Here is a 14948-nt window from a genome sequence, read left to right as displayed (position 1 = left end):
ATTCGTCTCCGGCAGCAGGGACTGAGATGGTTATAAGTAGAGGGGACGTGGCGGTGTCTCTGCTGCTCCTTTCCGTGACACTCCAAACATAAGAGGAGGCTTTTAATTTAGGGTTGACAAGCCATCAGACAATGGCAGGAGAAATGCAGGCTGGGAAGTTAGAGAAATGAGGTTCCAGTTCTTATAGTGCTGGCTAAATGCGGCCAAGGCGCCACCCACTCGAGATCGGAGAATGGAGACAGTTCATGGTCATATTAGACTGTTAGATGCTTAAACACAGATCCTTTTGATTATACCAAGTGTAAACACGGCTACTCATGTAGGATTCACAGCTAGATTGTGTCCCTGCCGATGTTCTCTACTGTTCACCATCATGATTTATCCAAGCGGAACCGTGAGGGTGGGGCTTGGTCCTGCCTGTGCATGGAGGGACTTAGCTCTTAGTCTCCACCCCTGAGGAGCACCACACAATTTTCATTGATTGTAGTTTTTTTTTTATGTTTGGACCCTGTGCTCATCATGGAAACTGCGACAAATGGGATAAGCAGCACATTTATTCAGATAAAGCTTACAAAACACAGAGATGTCTGTACATTATATGTCCCACTAAAGGGGGCACAGAAAGGGTTCAGGAAAGGACGAGGAGACAAGGGGGCGACCTGAAGATATAAGCTTGCCGCTTCCTACAGACTTAAAGTGGACCTGTGATATCTACGGCATTGTGTACTGAAGAGGGGGTATGGCTCATCTTATGTGGCTCCCCGATCCCCAGAGTAGGGGCGGAAGCCATGTTATGCTCTTTTTATATACTTTTTGGGGGGAGTAATAAGAAAATGCCACAAAGAGGCTGCAAAAAAGTTACATTTCAGTAAAAAGTTTTATAAACTTTTAGCTGTGGCGAGAGGTCGACATTACTAAAAAGAGGCAACGATGAGGGTGTGAGGTGCGGTCATATACTTAGCGTCATAACGCTGGGAGGGAAATAACGTTATTCTAACAGCGCAAAGTTCTAGCAACTATGGGATGCGGAATAAAAATAAAGGTTCTGCTCTAGCAGTGAAGGGGTTAATGGGCAATGCAATGGGGTCAGTGCTGCAGTTCTGTCTAGCAATCAGTGGGTCTGGCATCACTCTGTGCTGCAATCAGGTGCAGATCTTCCTGACAGCAACAAAGTTAACGAAATAACTGCAGAGAAGCCCTCCTGAGTGGAGGAGAAGGAAGGATTAATGAGAGTATGCTCTGCGATGAAGAGGGAGCCGGGTATTCTATTCTCTCTCGGGGTCTCAGCCGGTTCCGTCTGGAGATGGAGTCAGCACAGTTGGAGTGTCCTCGGCCGGTGTGCTGGCTGGTGATGGCGCTGGGGTAGCCAGGCCTGGAGTCAGCTCACTCTCGTTAGATGGTGAAGGGGTCTTGGACTCCGTCTGCTCCGGAGCTCTTAGCCGCTTCATCATGGTGGTCACTCGTACAGCTTTCTGCAATAGACACAAGAGAGGTGAAAGCGAGAGGAAGAGGAGACATGAAAAACTGCTTCAAAGAGGAGGGAGTGTGTGGCACAAAGATCACAGCAAACGGCAACTGGCAGAAAAAAAATGCAGCACTGTCCCGATGTCATGGGTTTACCACGACAGAGAAGGGCCAGAAGACCGCAGGGTGTGGCGGAGTAAGTTGTTGGAAGAGGCGTTTGGAGTGTTGATCCATAACTGTTGCTTAGTGTTTCTACTGTGTGCAAATCCTCATCCTCTCCCATTTTGTTTACCTTCCTTTCCAATCCCCCCCCCGCCCCGTCCCCCCCCGTGTTCCCCTCTGTCATCCATGAGTGCATATCTCTGTTTGGCATTTTTGCTTTATCCCTGTAGGTCATCCTTGGTTAGTCTGGTTTGTGTATATACATACAATATTACTCCCCACTTCCCTGGGTGGGGGAGGGTGACAGATTAGGGCTGATTCAGGAGTTCAGCAAGGTACATGGCCCCGGCGTCTTCACCATTAGAAGTAATTTGGGGAGTAGGGATAGCTAAGGTGCCCCTAGTTTCAGACACCAGGAAGGAACCTCTGGGCATGGTTAATCCTTCAAGAGTTGTGATATTAACACTGGCCCATACTATTTTTTGAGCCATCATGGATCCTATAACTGCTCTATCTGGGCAACTGCAATAACCCAGCCTGGAGGTTGCAGATCTTCACTCTGTTAGGCTGGTTTCACATTTGCGTTTTTTGCTGCTGCGTTTGTAACGCATATAAACGCATGCGTCGTGTTTTGCTATATTTAACATTAAAAACGCATGCTTTTTTTTTGTACGCGTTTGACGACGCATGCGTCGTTTCGATGCTTGCGTCTTGGCGCGGAAATGCAACATGTAGTAATTTCTAGAGGCGTTTTTTTGCCGCAAAAAAACGCATGCGTTCGATTGCGTCAAAAAAAACGTATTGCTGTCTATGTAAACGCATGCGTTTTTAAGCACATGCGTTTGGTTGCATTTTTGAACGCATGCGTTTCAATAGAGAAAAACACGTCTAGACACTGATAAGCCACCCCCCACCATCAAGGTGATAAAGGTATCCAAAATTTAACCCTAAGCCACCATCAAGGTGATAAAGGGATCCTAACCCTAGCCCTAACCCTAATGGGAAAATGGAAATAAATACATTTTTTTAATTGTGTAATTTTTCCCTAACTAAGGAGTTGATGAAGGGGGTTTGATTTCTATTTATAAGGGGTTTTCTGGTGGATTTTTATGATTGGCAGCTGTCACACACTGAAAGACGCTTTTTATTCCAAAAAATATTTTTTGCGTTACCACATTTTAAGAGCTACAATTTTTCCATATTTTGGTCCAGAGTCATGTGAGGTCTTGTTTTTGCGGGACGAGTTGACATTTTTTATTGGTAACATTTTCGGGCACGTGACATTTTTAATTGCTTTTCCGATTTTCGTGAAACAGAATGAACGAAAACCAGCTTGTGAAATTTCTCATCATGCGTACCAAAAGCGCAAACGCAGGAAAAAACGCATGTAAACGCATACAAACGCGGCGGTTTTTTAACCGCATGCGACAACGCATGCGTCTAAAAAACGCAGTGTTTGTACGCGTTTACATGCGTTTTTTTTAACTACTTGCAGATGCGTTTAAACGCTGCGGATTTAAATGCAAATGACAAACCAGCCTTACACAACACTCAAGCATTCCTGGTCTGAGGACCACTACTGCCAGGCAGCCCCAGGTGGATCCCAAAAATGCTTTACCCGACAGGTTCTCTTGGGTGTGCTACAAGTTTGTTGTGCTCAAGGAGGCCTGTAGACTATACTTTAAGTTACTTCCTCACTCATCTGGAACTGAGGAGCAACGGGTGGGGAACGTAATTTTGATCCTTCATTGTGACCCTCAAGTCTGGGCAGTTTCTCTTTCAACAACTCTCAGATGCTACGGATGGTTGAAGAATTTTTTCATGCACTGACTCACATACAATGACCCTGACCGCGTTTTCCTGGCAGAGTCTACCCTACATCAGCTTCGGCAGGGAGATCGACCAGCGGAGGAATATTGCTCCAAGTTTCGGACGTGGTCCACCGATAGATACTAGAACGACCCCACACTCCGTAGCCAGTTCTATCAAGGGTTTGTAAGAGTAAAGGTTGCCTTTGCCCTGCATGAGACTCCAGGCTCCCTTAAGATGGCTATGTCCCTGGCCATCTGTGTGGACCACCGTTTTCAACAGAAACACAAGGAGACACTTCAATTTGCAGGAGGCCTGGAGTCAAGGGAACTTGTGTGAGTCTACCGAGGAAGCGGCAGTTCATGGTAATAACTGATCATAAAAATCTTTTATATTTAGAATCTGCTAAGCGTCTGACACCTAGACAGGCAAGACCGGCATTGTTCTTAACCAGGTTTAACTTTTTGTAAAGTATAGGCCGTGGAATAAGAACATTAAGACTGATGCCTTATCTTGCTGTTTTCCTGGGAGTGGAGATAATTGTGAAATGGTTCCTATACTACAAAAAGGGGTGGTTATTTGTTGTGAATTCTGTTGTCGAACTCCCTCCTGTGGTCGTGAATGGTACTTCGGCGAGTTCTGTCTATGGGCTCCCTCTGGTGGCTATGAGTGAAGCTGCTGCTTCTGAGGTTCCTTACACAGGTGACGTGGGTTATCCTTTGGTTGGCTGCTCTATTTAACTCCTCTCAGATCGTTACTCCATGCCAGCTGTCAATGTTTTTGCATTTGTTCAGTTCGCTCCTGGATCTCTCTGGTGACCTGCCTTCTCCTGCAGAAGCCAAGTTCCTGATAGTCATTATTTGTTCACTGTTTTCTTGTCCAGCTGGTTTTCATGATTTTGTCTTGCTAGCTGGAAGCTCTGGGATGCAGAGTGGCCCCTCCGCACCGTGAGTCGGTGCGGAGGTCTTTTTTGCACACTCTGCGTGGTCTTTTGTAGGTTTTTGTTGCTGATCGCAAAGTTACCTTTCCTATCCTCTGTCTATTTAGTAAGTCTGGCCTCCCTTTGCTGAAACCTGTTTCATTTCTGCGTTTGTTACTTTCATCTTTACTCACAGTCAATATATGTGGGGGGCTTCCTTTACCTTTGGGGAATTTCTCTGAGGCAAGGTAGGCTTTATTTTCTATCTCTAGGGCTAGATAGGGCTAGATAGTTCTTAGGCTGTGAAGAGGCGTCTAGGGAGAGTCAGGAACGCTCCACGGCTATTTCTAGTCGGTCAGCAGAGCTCCCACATCCCAGAGCTCGTCCTGTATGAGGTTTAACTATCAGGTCATTCCGGGTGCTCCTAACCACCAGGTCATAACAGTTATTGCTGCTATAAGTTCTTATTTGGAGAAAAAGGTTGTTGAGTCTCAGGAGGACGCCCCTCCTGCCTGTCCTTTAAACTATTCGTACCTGGTGTAATGCAATGGTAGCACACTTATGCAGTGAAGAGGTAGTGACCCAACAAAGTTTCAGCATAAAGTCTCTTTAATGCAGTTACTTCACAGCATTAATGTCCAATTCATACAAGTATGTTATCATTAGAGTCCAATTCACAGCACTACATAGTACCTGGTATTCTCTGGATCGCTGCCGGGAACCGTATCCTCCAGATTACAGTCACTAAACACACCAGTCCTGCTTCGGGCACAGGACAGTCTACCACCGTGCACAAGACAGTCCACCTCCGAGACCTGTTTCCGTGGGCGACTGCACCACCGAGTTAATGTCTCTTTACTCACAGCTTTCCACAGTACACAAGATCCTTCAGATTACAGTAACTAAACATATCAGTACTCCTCTGACCCGTTACCGTGGGCGACTGCACCGCTGTCCACACTGGGTGCCAGGATTTCGCTCTGCTGGGCTCTGTTATTCTCACACAGGGCTGAGCTTTTGCAGAGCCGTCTGCTTTGCTTGCTGCAAATTCTACTCTGATACTGACACACCCAACCCTTTACTGCAGGACTTTTTTTTCCAAGCAACCTGTGGCCTTCAGCCACATGGAGAACCCGGCCAGGAACGAAACAGACTGCACAACTACTATCCTGCAGTCTACTTCAAAACACAAAAAGCCCAGAGCAGGTTTTCCCAACTCACTCTTAGGCATGTTAGTGTCCAAGGCAAACACCTATTTTTAGTCTGCATTGCAACCACAGCTAAGGCTAGGGTCACATTGCGTTAGCGCAATCCACTAGCGCTAAACGGATTGCACTAACGCAATGTTTTTTATGGGGCCGCGTTCGGGGTCGCGGTAACGTCCCCGCTCTCGCAGATCCCCGATCTGCGAGAGCGGGGAAAGGACCGCGGGCGCGCCTCGGACGCTGCAAGCAGCGTCCGTGGCGCGCCAGGAATCTCCGGCGCGTCGCTAGCGCGTGCCGAACATGGCACGCGCTAGTGTAGCGCGTTCCCATTAGCGTGGATGGGCGCGTTAACGGCCGCGTTGCACGGCGTTAATTTCGCCGTGCAACGCTGTCCGTTTAACGCGGTCCCATAACGCAATGAGAACCCAGCCTAAGTCTGTGACTGCAATGCACTAATGGCCTCCGTGCACATCCTGGGGAGAACACACAGTGACCCCTACCTGTGACATCGGTCACTGCCTCACAATTGCAATCACAGCTATGCCTGACTGCAATGCAACCCCATGGCCTCCGTGTGCATCCTGGGGAGAACATACAACGATTCCTACCTGTGACATCGGTCACTGCCTCACACTGGGAATCTCCGTCCTAAAGTGATAAGTGAACATCATGATTCGGTCTTGGTCAGACATCCTGGTAATAAAACCACATCAGATCTCCTCACTCTGCATTTTTGGTGGTCTAGGGTACATCAGGATGTCCGGGACTTTGTGACCGCCTGCAGTGTGCGTGCACATACTAAAACCTCTCACACTTGTCCGTGTGAGACTCTCCAACCATTGGCGATTCCCAGTAGACCGTGGATTCATCTATCGGTAGATTTCATCACTGATCTACTCATGTCGCCAAATTATAAAGTTATTCTGATGGTAGTGGACAGATTCCTTAAGATGTCTCGTTCCACTGTGCTACCTGCATTACCCAAAGCCAAGACCTTGGTGCAATTTGTTTTTTTTTTGTTTTTGTTTTTTTAAATCAGATACATTTTTATTAAACTCAAGAACATTAGAAGCATATATCACGTCATCTATACTCCTTTTACATTTTTCCAGTAAATAACCTCTCCCCAACCCGTTCCCCCCCCTTAGGCATTTGTTTTTTGTATACTGGTACATCTTTAATAAATCCTCTCCATCCATTGGCACAGTTTTTTAAGAGATTGTTTAACTACATGGGATTCCTACAGATATTGTTTCTGACCGGGGGATGCAGTTTACATTTTGGAGGCCGTTTTGCACCCGTCTGGGGATCCATCTGCCGTTCACTTCAGCATTTCACCCGCAGTCCAGTGGGCAAACTGAAGGGGTAAACCAGAATCTTGAGACTTATCTTGGGTGTTTTGTGTCTGAGTATCAGGAGGATTGGGTTACCCATTTACCTCTAGCTGAATTTGCGGTGAATAACCGTTGTCATGAGTCTACTGCCAAGTCCCCTGATGTTCGGGGCCTATGCATTTTATCCTCAGTTCAGCTTTTTTAATAGGAATCGTTCTTCTTGAACACCTGAAGAACACTTTTCACTATTACGTCTGCATGGCAAGGGGTTCTAAAAAGTTTGAAGAAAATGGGGTCCAAATATAATAGCGTGGCTGATTGGAGACGCTCGGTGGGTCCAGACCTGTGTGTTGGCGATTTGGCATGGTTGTTTTAAGGAACATTAAGTTGAAGGATCCTTCTTGGAAACTGAGTCTCAAGTTCATCAGTCCTTAGAAGATTATGGCCATCGTCAATCCTGTAGCATTTCGCCTTGATGTGTCATCTACTTTTAGGATTCATAATGTGTTTCACCGGTCTCTGCTCAAAAAATATGTTGCATCTTCTGTACCATCACCGCTACCTCCATTCCTGGTCATTGTTGATGGGAATTTCAGATAGCCAAGATCGTTGATTCTCGCTTAGTTCGCCGGTCTCTTCAGTCTCTGGTACACTGGAAGGGATACGGTCCCGAAGAGAAGATGTGGGTACCAGCATCTGATGTCCATGCGGTAAGATTGATCTGGTCATTTCACGTGGCACACCCTGATAGACCCGGACCAGAGGTCACTCTTAGAGGTGGGAGTACTGTCACGGATTTACCACGACAGACAGGCGCCAGAAGACTGCAGTGTTTGATTTCACGTACTCCTGCACTAATTGGAAGCACTTCACCATCACATAAAACAGTGCAAGTTTCTGCTGGCTGTGCAGGGGTTAATCTGCTCAGCTTAAAGTCTCTAAAGCTTTCCTGTTTGGATGATCTCAGCTGTTCAGTGTTAGTCACTCCTCTCTCCCATTTATAATCTCCTCTGGCAAAGTCATTCCTCTCTCCCATATATACTCGCCTCTGGCAATCTGGATTGCCAGTGTTATTGTTGTATTGCCTGGTGTGGGGTGGAGATTGTTGTGTGCGATTCCTCATTCCTTCCCATTTTGTTTTCCTTCCTTTTCTCCCCGGTGTTCTCCTCTGTTGTCTGTGAGTGCATATTTGTATGCTTGGTATATTAATTTATCCCTGTACATCCTCCCTTGTTAGTCTGCTTTGTGTATATACAATGCATACACCATTATTCCCTACTTCCCTGGGTGGGAGAGGGGGATACACATGGGGCTGATTCAGAAGGTCAGCAAAGTACGTAGCCACGACATATTCACCATCAGAAATAATCCGGAAAGGGATAGCTAGGGAGCCCCCTGGGATCAGAGAAGGAGCCTCTGGCCCTGAGTATTCCGACAACAGAGTTGTGACACCCGAGGTGTACAGCGCACTCACTACTACGCATCATATTTCTTCTCAGTAGTCACAACTTAGATTTCAGTGACTTTAATGATAAGTCGGGCAGGACCCGTCTTCTGTGCCCTTTGAAATCAGACAAATCCAATGTGATCATTCTCTTATCAGATGAAGCATTCTGACATTTGGTCTCTGGCATAAGACGAGGGCACTCGGTGCATTCAGACAGCCGTATAAATCGGTCGGAGATCAGCCCGCAATGCTCGGACTGGATAGCAGCTCCAAATGTGACAGTTTCACATATTTCCGTAAATTACAGTCTGATGTCGGAAAGATTTATATGATCGTCTGAATGCAGCCATAAGAGGAGACCCTTGCAACATATCGGAGCGGTGCCTTCCCCAGCGGAGGACAACCCCCCATCGATAGTGGCCGGTGGAGTTGATCCTTTGCCTTTCTTCCAGCTCTTGTTTGGGTTGAGGATGGACCCCCAATCACTTCCTTTGGCAGCACTTGCCAGATCCAGGATAACATGAGAAGAGAACACCAAGCTCAGCGCCGGGCAGAGGAGCACGTGATGAGAATCTGCTCAGTGTAGAAAGGTCCACGGTGGGAGTTGTACTCCGCTCAGTCTTTGCAGGTCTCGGCACAGTCTGAATGAATTACTGTCTCTATGAGGCACTGAGACTGCAGCAATGATTACAGAGACGCCAAAAGCGTTGGGATCACACCGTGTTTATATGAGATGCTGACGTGTTCCCGCACATCACACGCTGCAGATGGAAATGAGCGCCACGTTATTTAGCGCTAAATATATTACAAGCCCCAGATCCACACAATAAGAGCATAATCAGCAGCCCAGGGTCAATCGCGGCCGTACACAGCCCGACCCCGCGTCAGTATGAGACGGCTGCGAGAAGAAAAAGCCTGAAGACAGCAGGAACGTCACAGCGGATTAAGGAGACGTCCTCATTATAGAGACACAAAGTGGGAGGCCGAACGTCAGCAGAGGAGTAATGCCACCCGGGAGCGACCATCTGCAGACAGACTGAAAGCCACCTAGGAGTGACGATCTACTTACACTCTTGTACATAGGAGTAGTATTATAGTAGTTGTATACTATAATACTGCTCCTATGTACAAGAATATAACTACTATAATACTGCTCCTATGTACAAGAATATAACTACTATAATACTGCTCCTATGTACAAGAATATATCTACTATAATACTGCTCCTATGTACAAGAAGATATATTCTTGTACATAGGAGCAGTATTATAGTAGTTATATATTGTATATAGGAGCAGTATTATAGTAGTTATATTCTTGTACATAGGAGCAGTATTATAGTAGTTATATATTGTATATAGGAGCAGTATTATAGTAGTTATATTCTTGTACATAGGAGCAGTATTATAGTAGTTATATTCTTGTACATAGGAGTAGTATTATAGTAGTTATATTCTTGTACATAGGGGCAGTATTATAGTAGTTATAATCTTGTACATAGGGGCAGTATTATAGTAGTTATATTCTTGTACATAGGAGCAGTATTATAGTAGTTATATTCTTGTACATAGGAGCAGTATTATAGTAGTTATATTCTTGCACATAGGGGCAGTATTATAGCAGTTATATATTGTATATAGGAGCAGTATTATAGCAGTTATATATTGTATATAGGAGCAGTATTATAGTAGTTATATTCTTGTACATAGGAGCAGTATTATAGTAGTTATATATTGTATATAGGAGCAGTATTATAGTAGTTATATTCTTGTACATAGGAGCAGTATTATAGTAGTTATATTCTTGTACATAGGAGTAGTATTATAGTAGTTATATTCTTGTACATAGGGGCAGTATTATAGTAGTTATAATCTTGTACATAGGGGCAGTATTATAGTAGTTATATTCTTGTACATAGGAGCAGTATTATAGTAGTTATATTCTTGTACATAGGAGCAGTATTATAGTAGTTATATTCTTGTACATAGGAGCAGTATTATAGTAGTTATATTCTTGTACATAGGAGCAGTATTATAGTAGTTATATTCTTGTACATAGGTGCCAGTATTATAGTTGTTATATTCTTGTACATAGGGGCAGTATTATAGTAGTTATATTCTTGTATATAGGAGCAGTATTATAGTAGTTATATTCTTGCACATAGGGGCAGTATTATAGCAGTTATATATTGTATATAGGAGCAGTATTACAGTAGTTACATTCTTGTACGTAGGAGCAGTATTATAGTATATTCTTGTACATAGGAGCAGTATTATAGTAGATATATTCTTGTACATAGGAGCAGTATTATAGTAGTTATATTCTTGTACATAGGAGCAGTATTATAGTAGATATATTCTTGTATATAGGAGCAGTATTATAGTAGTTATATTCTGTACATAGGGAACAGTATATAGTAGTTATATTCTTGTACATAGGAGCAGTATTATAGTAGTTATATTCTTGTATATAGGAGCAGTATTATAGTAGTTATATTCTTGTACATAGGAGCAGTATTATAGTAGTTATATTCTTGTACATAGGAGCAGTATTATAGCAGTTATATATTGTATATAGGAGCAGTATTACAGTAGTTACATTCTTGTACATAGGAGCAGTATTATAGTAGATATATTCTTGTACATAGGAGCAGTACTATAGTAGTTATATTCTTGTACATAGGGGCAGTATTATAGTAGGTATATTCTTGTACATAGGAGCAGTATTATAGTAGATATATTCTTGTACATAGGAGCAGTACTATAGTAGTTATATTCTTGTACATAGGGGCAGTATTATAGTAGGTATATTCTTGTACATAGGAGCAGTATTATAGTAGATATATTCTTGTACATAGGAGCAGTACTATAGTAGTTACATTCTTGTACATAGGAGCAGTATTATAGTAGATATATTCTTGTACATAGGAGCAGTACTATAGTAGTTATATTCTTGTACATAGGGGCAGTATTATAGTAGTTATATTCTTGTACATAGGAGCAGTATTATAGTAGTTATATTCTTGTACATAGGAGCAGTATTATAGTAATTATATTCCTGTACATAGGAGCAGTATTATAGTAGTTATATTCTTGTACATAGGGGGCAGTATTATAGTAGTTATATTCTTGTACATAGGGGCAGTATTATAGTAGTTATATTCTTGTACATAGGAGGAGTATTATAGTAGATATATTCTTGTACATAGGAGCAGTATTATAGCAGTTATATATTGTATATAGGAGCAGTATTACAGTAGTTACATTCTTGTACATAGGAGCAGTATTATAGTAGATATATTCTTGTACATAGGAGCAGTACTATAGTAGTTATATTCTTGTACATAAGAGCAGTATTATAGTAGTTATATTCTGTACATAGGGAACAGTATATAGTACTTATATTCTTGTACATAGGAGCAGTATTATAGTAGTTATATTCTGTACATAGGGAGCAGTATATAGTAGTTATATTCTTGTTGTGGCCAAAAGTATTGACACCCCTGCAATTCTGTCAGATAATACTCAGTTTCTTCCTGAAAATGATTGAAATCACAAATTCTTTGGTATTATTATCTTCAATTAATTTGTCTTAAATGAAAAAAACCACAAGAGAATGAAGCAAAACATTGATCATTTCACACAAAACTCCAAAAATGGGCCAGACAAAAGTATTGGCACCCTCAGCCTAATACTTGGTTGCACAACCTTTAGCCAAAATAACTGCGCCCAACCGCTTCTGGTAACCATCAATGAGTTTCTTACAATGCTCTGCTGGAATTTTAGACCATTCTTCTTTGGCAAACTGCTCCAGGTCCCTGATATTTGAAGGGGGCCTTCTCCAAACTGCCATTTTTAGATCTCTCCACAGGTGTTCTATGGGATTCAGGTCTGGACTCATTGCTGGCCACCTTAGAAGTCTCCAGTGCTTTCTCTCAAACCATTTTCTAGTTCTTTTTAAAGTGTGTTTTGGGTCATTGTCTGTTGTGAATTCTGTGGCTGAATTCACTTCTGTGGTCACAAGTGGTATTGCAGTCTCTGGGCTTCCTCCCTCAGGTGTTTTGGTGAGCTCGTTGGCTGCCTTGCTATTTAGCTCCACCTGAGTCTGTCTTCCTTGCTCCTTGTCAATGTTCCAGTGTTGGATCTGAGCTTCTGCATCTTTCCTTGGGCCTGCTGCTCTGCTAGATAAGTGCTTCTAGTTTGTTTTCTGTTTTTCCTGTCCAGCTTGCTATTAACTTTTGCTGGAAGCTCTGAGAAGCAAAGGGGTGCACCGCCGTGCTGTTAGTTCGGCACGGTGGGTCTTTTTGCCCCTTTGCGTGGTTTTCGTTTTAGGGTTTTTGGTAGACTGCATAGTTCTCTTTGCTATCCTCGCTCTGTCTAGAATATCGGGCCTCACTTTGCTGAATCTATTTCATTCCTACGTTTGTCTTTTCATCTTGCTAACAGTCATTATATGTGGGGGGCTGCCTATTCCTTTGGGGTATTTCTCTGAGGTAAGTCAGGCTTGTATTTCTATCTTCAGGCTAGTCAGCTTCTCAGGCAGTGCCGAGTTGCATAGGTAGTGATAGGCGCAATCCACTGCTGCTTATAGTTGTGTGAGGATAGATCAGGTACTGCAGTCTACAGAGATTCCACGTCTCAGAGCTCGTCCTATTGTTTTTGGTTATTGCCAGATCTCTGTATGTGCGCTGATTACTGCACGCTGTGTTGCCTGATTGCCAGCCATAACAGTACAAGGAGCCTCACCAATGATTCCCAATAGAGGGAAAAAAGAAATCCTGACATCATTTTTTTTTCTTAGCTCTGTCTTCAGTCTTTTTTTTCCCCTAGACATTAGAGTGCTTCAGGACACAGCTGTGGACATGGATATTCAGGCTCTGTGCTCCTCAATGGATAATCTCGTTGTAAATGTACAAAAGATTCAAGATACTATTGATCAGAAATCGATGCTAGAACCAAGAATTCCGATTCCTGATTTGTTTTTTGGTGACAGAACTAAGTTCCTGAGCTTCAGAAATAATTGTAAGCTATTTTTGGCCTTGAAACCTCATTCTTCTGGTAATCCTATTCAACAGGTTTTGATTATTATTTCTTTTTTGCGCGGCGACCCACAGGACTGGGCGTTTTCTCTTGCACCAGGAGATTCTGCATTGAGTAATGTTGATGCATTTTTCCAGGCGCTGGGATTGCTTTACGATGAGCCTAATTCAGTGGATCAGGCTGAGAAAAATCTGCTGGCTTTATGCCAGGGTCAGGATGATGTAGAAGTATATTGTCAGAAATTTAGGAAGTGGTCAGTACTCACTCTGTGGAATGAATCTGCACTAGCGGCTTTGTTCAGAAAGGGTCTCTCTGAAGCTCTTAAGGATGTAATGGTGGGATTTCCTATGCCTGCTGGTTTGAATGAGTCTATGTCCTTGGCCATTCAGATCGGTCGTCGCTTGCGCGAGCGTAAATCTGTGCACCATCTGGCGGTATTGTCTGAGAGTAAACCTGAGCCTATGCAGTGCGACAGGACTATGACTAAAGTAGAACGGCAAGAACACAGACGTCGGAACAGACTGTGTTTCTATTGTGGTGATTCTACTCATGCTATTTCTAATTGTCCTAAACGCACTAGGCGGTTCGATAGCTCTGCCGTTATTGGTACTGTACAGTCCAAATTCCTTTTGTCCATTACCTTAATGTGCTCTTTGTCATCGTATTCTGTCATGGCGTTTGTGGATTCAGGCGCTGCCCTGAATCTGATGGATTTGGATTATGCTAAACGTTGTGGATTTTTCTTGGAGCCTTTGCGGTGTCCTATTCCGTTGAGAGGAATTGATGCTACACCTTTGGCCAAGAATAAGCCTCAGTACTGGGCCCAGTTGACCATGTGCATGGCTCCTGCACATCAGGAAGTTATTCGCTTTCTGGTACTGCATAATTTGCATGATGTGGTCGTGTTGGGGTTGCCATGGCTACAAACCCATAATCCAGTATTGGATTGGAACTCTATGTCGGTAACCAGCTGGGGTTGTCAGGGAGTACATGGTGATGTTCCATTTTTGTCTATTTCGTCATCCATTCCTTCTGACATCCCAGAGTTCTTGTCGGACTTTCAGGATGTATTTGAAGAGTCCAAGTCTGATGCCCTACCTCCGCATAGGAATTGTGATTGTGCTATCGATTTGATTCCTGGTAGTAAATTCCCTAAGGGTCGTTTATTTAATTTGTCCGTACCTGAACACACCGCTATGCGCAGTTATGTGAAGGAGTCCCTGGAGAAGGGACATATTCGCCCATCGTCGTCACCATTGGGAGCAGGGTTCTTTTTTGTAGCCAAGAAGGATGGTTCGCTAAGACCGTGTATTGATTACCGCCTTCTTAATAAGATCACTGTTAAGTTTCAGTATCCCTTGCCATTGATTTCTGACTTGTTTGCTCGGATTAAGGGGGCTAGTTGGTTTACTAAGATTGATCTTCGTGGTGCGTATAATCTGGTGAGAATCAGGCAGGGAGATGAATGGAAAACGGCATTTAATACGCCCGAGGGTCATTTTGAGTATCTGGTGATGCCGTTCGGACTTGCCAATGCTCCATCTGTTTTTCAGTCTTTTATGCATGACA

General features: G+C 43.6%; 1 protein-coding gene across 3 annotated transcripts in view; it reads right to left on the bottom strand.

The window, feature by feature from the left end:
- Window positions 1-536: 536 nt before the first annotated feature.
- The window catches only part of CAMKV (CaM kinase like vesicle associated), a 65837-nt gene continuing 51425 nt past the window's right edge, over window positions 537-14948 (bottom strand). For all 3 annotated transcript variants that reach the window (XM_069736017.1, XM_069736019.1, XM_069736018.1), the window contains exon 11: window positions 537-1472. In XM_069736017.1, the coding sequence (XP_069592118.1) occupies window positions 1284-1472 (189 nt within the window). In that variant the 3' untranslated portion in view covers window positions 537-1283. The remainder of the gene's footprint in view (window positions 1473-14948) is intronic.

The sequence above is a fragment of the Ranitomeya imitator genome, chromosome 8 (assembly GCF_032444005.1).
Source record: "Ranitomeya imitator isolate aRanImi1 chromosome 8, aRanImi1.pri, whole genome shotgun sequence".
Taxonomy (NCBI): Eukaryota; Metazoa; Chordata; class Amphibia; order Anura; family Dendrobatidae; genus Ranitomeya; species Ranitomeya imitator.
The sequence above is the reverse complement of the archived record's forward strand: the minus strand, read 5'-3'. Positions and strand labels throughout refer to the sequence as shown.